We start from the raw sequence: 5,286 nt of genomic DNA, 5'->3' as shown, positions 1-5,286 counted from the left end.
CCTTATTTTATCAAAGTGGGATGCTAGTAAAATATAAAAAAGAAAAAAAAACACATACAAAAAAAAATGAGGATACTCTCACTTGAAAATGATTATATATATTGGTGTTAATAAAATGAAACAACAATTCACTAATACTAAATACATATACTTTTCCTTCGAGACTATCAAAGATCGTAATAGTACAGATTAACAAACACTTGGCTTTTTTTAGTAACTTATTTTATTAGCATAGTAAAAGTAGCTTATTTCATTAGCCTAATCCATAATATCACGATCAAGATCTCAAGTTCAAATCCCTTTTATGTGAAACTCTTCTTTCGATTATGTTTTCAATTTTCTATTGGCTCACTTTCGAGCTCTTATCTTTTAGACCATTTATGAGTTTTTTTTTCTAAGTTTTAATCTATATTTTACTTGAGAAAGGCTGCTAAGACTTATTTTAAATATTATTGTTGGACTCTTTCCTATAAAGAAAATACAAATCAATTTTTTAACCAGCAAATTCGAACTCTGGTGTCTGATAGTCGGCCAATGATAGCAACTTGAGAACCGCTCGAGCAAGGACTCGGTCTAAAAGGATGGCTGATCGTATGAATATCATGAGAGAACGGTAAGCGAACACCATAAATACCGAAGTTAGTCTCAATTAAAACAGACAAATAACAATAGAAAAATAAATGGCGATGGTAGCATCAGACAATGCACCACTTTTAGCAGAAGTGGACATGGGTACAGACTCATCTGCATCAACGGTTCGTGCCACCGTTGTTCAGGCCTCCACCATCTTCAACGACACTCCCGCCACTTTAGGTATATTGCTTTAGCAGTAGCCACAGCCAGACACCATTCAAATTTTAGGAAAAAATAAAAATATAAAAAACGAAAATGTTGCTTGTATTTGTATTATGTAACTAAACTAACTGAAACTGAAATTTCACAAGTTCTGTCACCATCTTATCGCCCGTGAGCCTTTTTCCTTTTATCTAAAACAGATAAGGCGGAGAGATTGTTGGCTGAAGCGTCGGGGTATGGATCCCAGGTAGTGGTGTTTCCAGAAGCATTTATCGGTGGGTATCCTCGTGGCACAAATTTTGGTGTGAGTATTGCTAATCGAACGGCTAAGGGTAAAGAAGATTTTCGCAAGTATCACGCTTCAGCCATTGATGTTCCTGGTTAGTTCATCATTCTACTCGGGTCTTTTTATTTGTGTCGATGTTATATTCCGAATGTGAGTTTCCGTTACTGAAAAAACTAGGATGTAAGTTTGTGTCACTAATCTCATGAAATCTAAGTTTGTGTTATTTTCCGAATGTAAGTTTGTGTTGCACATAAAATATAGTTATTATTTAATTAATTTTATATTCTACTATCACACTTGGGGATCCACCATTCTACCACTTGACAGAATTTTATTTGGCCGTCCCACCACTGCAAAAGTTTCTCTCCCTAATTTGGGATGTTAATGGAAGTGCTTTTTTGAAAGGATATATAAAATTGTGATTAATAATTACTGGATAAGAATTACATATACAATTTAATTTTAAGTATGGCTGATAGAATATTTTAGAATGATAATTAGAGCTTAGGTTAGGATTGGACTCAATTTTTTTTTTTTTTTGGGAGAAGTTTTTATTAGTGCTTTCTTAAGAGTCTAAGATCATCATTTTTTTGGGACATAAAATGCTGTGTACTTTTTCCTTTTGTTTTAATAAAATGGTTATATCAATCCTTTACCCATTTTCTCTTCTGATTTGAAAAAACATTTAGAAATTTAAATTTGTTTAATGGTCTACCCAAAGTTTACAAATTGAATTAATTTTTTATTTTTTATTAACAATAATAGAGATTATCAACAAAATGAATATTTGGTCCTTGAAGTGTATAAGAATGGGTGGAAGATATATATTTTTTGCAATAATTGGGCAGAAAATTAATTAACTTTTTTACAATTATTGGGTGAGAAATTGATACTTTTTTTTATAATCATTGGGTATAAAATCGATAATTTTTACAATCATTAGGTGTAAAATTTATTTTTATTTTTAACAAATAATAACCTGTTAAATGTCAAAATTATCATTGTGATACTATCAAAAACAATTAATGCTTGTTGGCGACAAGTAAAAGAGTGATACATTTTGAAAACGATGAGAAGCCGCTAAATTTTCGAAATGGGGAAAATTTTGATTGTTCCTTCATAAACTGAGATAAGGGTTTCTGGAAGAACGTTAGAGCCCTTTTATTATTATTAGTAGTAGTAGTAGTAAGTGCATTTTCCGGAAGCATTTTTTTCTCTTTTACATAAATATTTTTGAAAAGGTAATTATAAATGCTCTGTGGAAAGCATATTCTGCATAAATGCATTGTGCCGATAAATCAGTTTCTACAAAAGACACAAGAAACACTTGTATTTTCAGAAGGTAGCTAGTGAAAACGTTTTACTCACTTTGTCACCCTAGTCATTTGTACATGGACATAATAAATAAACTCATAAATTTTATTTTTTCTAATTTTTCTGCACACATTATGGTACTTGACATCTTTATTTATGCTGATTAGCAGGTCCTGAAGTTGATCGATTGGCAGCCATGGCTGGGAAATATAAGGTGTATTTGGTAATGGGTGTGATAGAGAGAGATGGGTATACTCTGTACTGCACTGTTTTGTTTTTTGATTCTCAAGGTTGTGATACAATCTCCTACGTATATTTGTTTATTTTATATTTATCTTTTGATGATTATGTGTTGTTTAACTTAGCAAGTGGTGTTAGTTTTGCTGTAGCTTAGGATTGTGGTCTTTTCCTTTAGGCTCAAGTTTACTAGTTGAGAAGGATTTCAGATGTGTTGTCTTTCGAAGTACTTTTAGGAGGTCTAGGTTTTCTCCAATTAATATCTTCAATTTTTCTATTTTACTTCAATTCTTGTTCTCGACAATTTGTGTCTGTAACAGGCTGTTTCCTGGGGAAGCATCGAAAAGTTGTGCCAACAGCATCAGAGCGTATAATTTGGGGATTTGGAGATGGATCAACAATTCCTGTTTTCCAGACTCCAATCGGAAAAATAGGTGCTGCCATTTGTTGGGAAAATAAAATGCCTCTTCTTAGGACAGCCCTGTATGGTAAAGGTTAGAAATTTACCTTAACACTAGCACTTGGTGTTTTTCCCAAAGTGCTTGTTCATAACTTTTTTCTTAGTATATATTTTCATTCATTTGATTATGGCTTTTATTGGCAAATATAAATTAATTGAATCAAGATTAGCATGGTGACTCTAAGACTTTTATGCACTGGCATAGCATTGCTTCTGGTAATAAAGTCTTTCTAATCCTGAATATTGTTTGATGCTGCTTGTGATTTTGAAGAACAGCTCCTGCATTTGTAATTGGAAAAATTGCCTCCTAAAACCATTTAGATTGATTATTAACGCTGTTATTAAAATGATAATATTAGTTGCTGTTTCCAGGGATTGAAATATACTGTGCACCGACAGCTGATTCCAGGGATGTATGGCAAGCATCAATGACTCACATTGCCCTTGAAGGCGGATGTTTTGTTCTGTCAGCCAACCAATTCTGTCGAAGAAAAGATTACCCACCTCCTCCGGAATATGTTTTCTCTGGCATTGAAGAGGACCTCACACCGGATTCTGTCGTGTGTGCTGGAGGTAGTGTTATCATATCACCATCTGGGACTGTTCTGGCAGGACCCAACTATGAAGGAGAGGCTCTCATCTCAGCTGATTTAGGTAGATCACTCTGTTCAGCTTATGGTCACCCTAAACTAAATTGTTTGGAACCTTTTGCCTAACCTTGGTTGTTTCTCTCCATGTTGCCAAAACTAATTGTGCTTTTAAGTATCATGTCTGGATTTAAGTTTCAAGTTGATTTCAAGAAAAACCTGAATTATAGACTGCATAAGGTTGTTTACTTGGAGTTGGAAAGACCCTCAAAATGTGTCTGGACATTTATAAGTCACAGTAGTGCCAGTGGTACCTCTATCATCTGAAAGCTGTTCACAAAATCTCATTGTCATTTTTTTTTAAGTCATAACAATTAGTACGAGTCAACCGAGCCAAATTTTATGACCATTGTGGGATGAAATTATAGAAACATTTCTTTTACAATCTTCGATGGACCTTCATGGCTGGAAAGCTTTTGTCATCTTTCTTTTGAGACCTGTTAATCTGTTATCTTTCAGCCATGTTTCTGTTCTGTTTTAGGAGTGAAAATTCAGTTTCTGATTGTTATCAATGATGACCAGATCTTGGAGAAATAGCACGGGAAAAGTTTGCTTTTGATGTGGTCGGGCATTATTCAAGACCTGAGGTACTTAGCTTGGTTGTGAGGGATCATCCTGCAACCCCTGTTACTTACACATCAGCGTCTGTGAAAACTGAAGGTGGCCTGTGTATAACCCCAGTCACAATTAGTTGATTCCAGCTAGAGCTAAGTTATCATTGAAATCCGGTGGCCTGTGTAATAAATAATCAGATGGACACTTGTTCCATGACTGTCATGATAGCCGAGGTCAGCTGTGTTATTACTGTTGTACCTACTTCATTGAAACTGCAATATGTATTTGCAGTCATGCTTTGTTGTAATTTCTCTGGTTAATGTAAGATTGAAAAATCTTTTTGTCACGCTTAATAAATTCACCTTGGATATTTGCTGCATGACTTCTTTTGGAATAGTTTTGTGCTGGGGCCTTCCTTTTGAGTGGCTGCAAATGAGAGTCATAGATTAGATTCATCTTTTGTCATTGATGGCAATTTGATGCTTTGACATTAAGCCACTTGATTTCTGGGAAAATATCAAAGTAGACTACGTGGAATCTAGTTTTGGAGATAAAATTTCAATAACTGGCATACATAACTAAATGAAATGGATGCTGCTTCTGGCTTTAGTGCTTCTGAATTTCTTTAGGGGAGGTGATGGAGGAAATTTACAAAATACAGAAGAATTCGTCATAACCCCATTACTTGAATTTTAACAGAGAGGGCTTTTAGGCTCGGATTGGTACTGTTTTCTAGTAGCACTAGTGTCAAAGACAAGTTGCTCAAGTGTTGGCTAAAACGCTTACAATTGTTATTTGGAAACTAAAATTAAGAATTATTGTGTGGTTTTCTAAAATCTATCAAACTTTAAAAGTCATCTTTAACAAATACCTATCAACTTGCATTTGGTAACCAGAGCTTCCATTTTGCAGTTGTTACTTTGTGTTGAGTTGTGTCCCACATTAATTAATAAATGGGAGATACTTAGGTTTATAAGATGGTAGGTCACTCC

General features: G+C 34.3%; 1 protein-coding gene across 4 annotated transcripts; it reads left to right on the top strand.

Annotated features, from left to right (window-relative positions):
* The first annotated feature begins 560 nt into the window (after window positions 1-560).
* LOC18049291 (bifunctional nitrilase/nitrile hydratase NIT4A) lies at window positions 561-4,651 on the top strand. 4 transcript variants are annotated; one of them, XM_024188653.1, is made up of 6 exons: window positions 561-813; window positions 996-1,175; window positions 2,563-2,685; window positions 2,953-3,126; window positions 3,465-3,746; window positions 4,262-4,651. In XM_024188653.1, the coding sequence occupies exons 1-6, from the start codon at window positions 681-683 to the stop codon at window positions 4,432-4,434; spliced, it is 1,065 nt and encodes a 354-aa protein (XP_024044421.1). In that variant the 5' UTR covers window positions 561-680; the 3' UTR covers window positions 4,435-4,651. The 4 variants fall into 4 exon arrangements, with proteins under 4 accessions (XP_024044421.1, XP_006442755.1, XP_024044422.1 ...); XM_006442692.2 differs by having other exon boundaries at window positions 563-813; window positions 2,566-2,685; XM_024188654.1 differs by lacking the exons at window positions 561-813; window positions 996-1,175 and adding an exon at window positions 2,389-2,423 and having other exon boundaries at window positions 2,566-2,685.
* Window positions 4,652-5,286: the final 635 nt, after the last annotated feature.

This window comes from Citrus clementina, unplaced genomic scaffold (genome assembly GCF_000493195.1).
Source record: "Citrus clementina cultivar Clemenules unplaced genomic scaffold, Citrus_clementina_v1.0 scaffold_3, whole genome shotgun sequence".
Taxonomy (NCBI): domain Eukaryota; kingdom Viridiplantae; phylum Streptophyta; class Magnoliopsida; order Sapindales; family Rutaceae; genus Citrus; species Citrus x clementina.
This window is presented reverse-complemented; position numbering and strand designations above follow the sequence as displayed.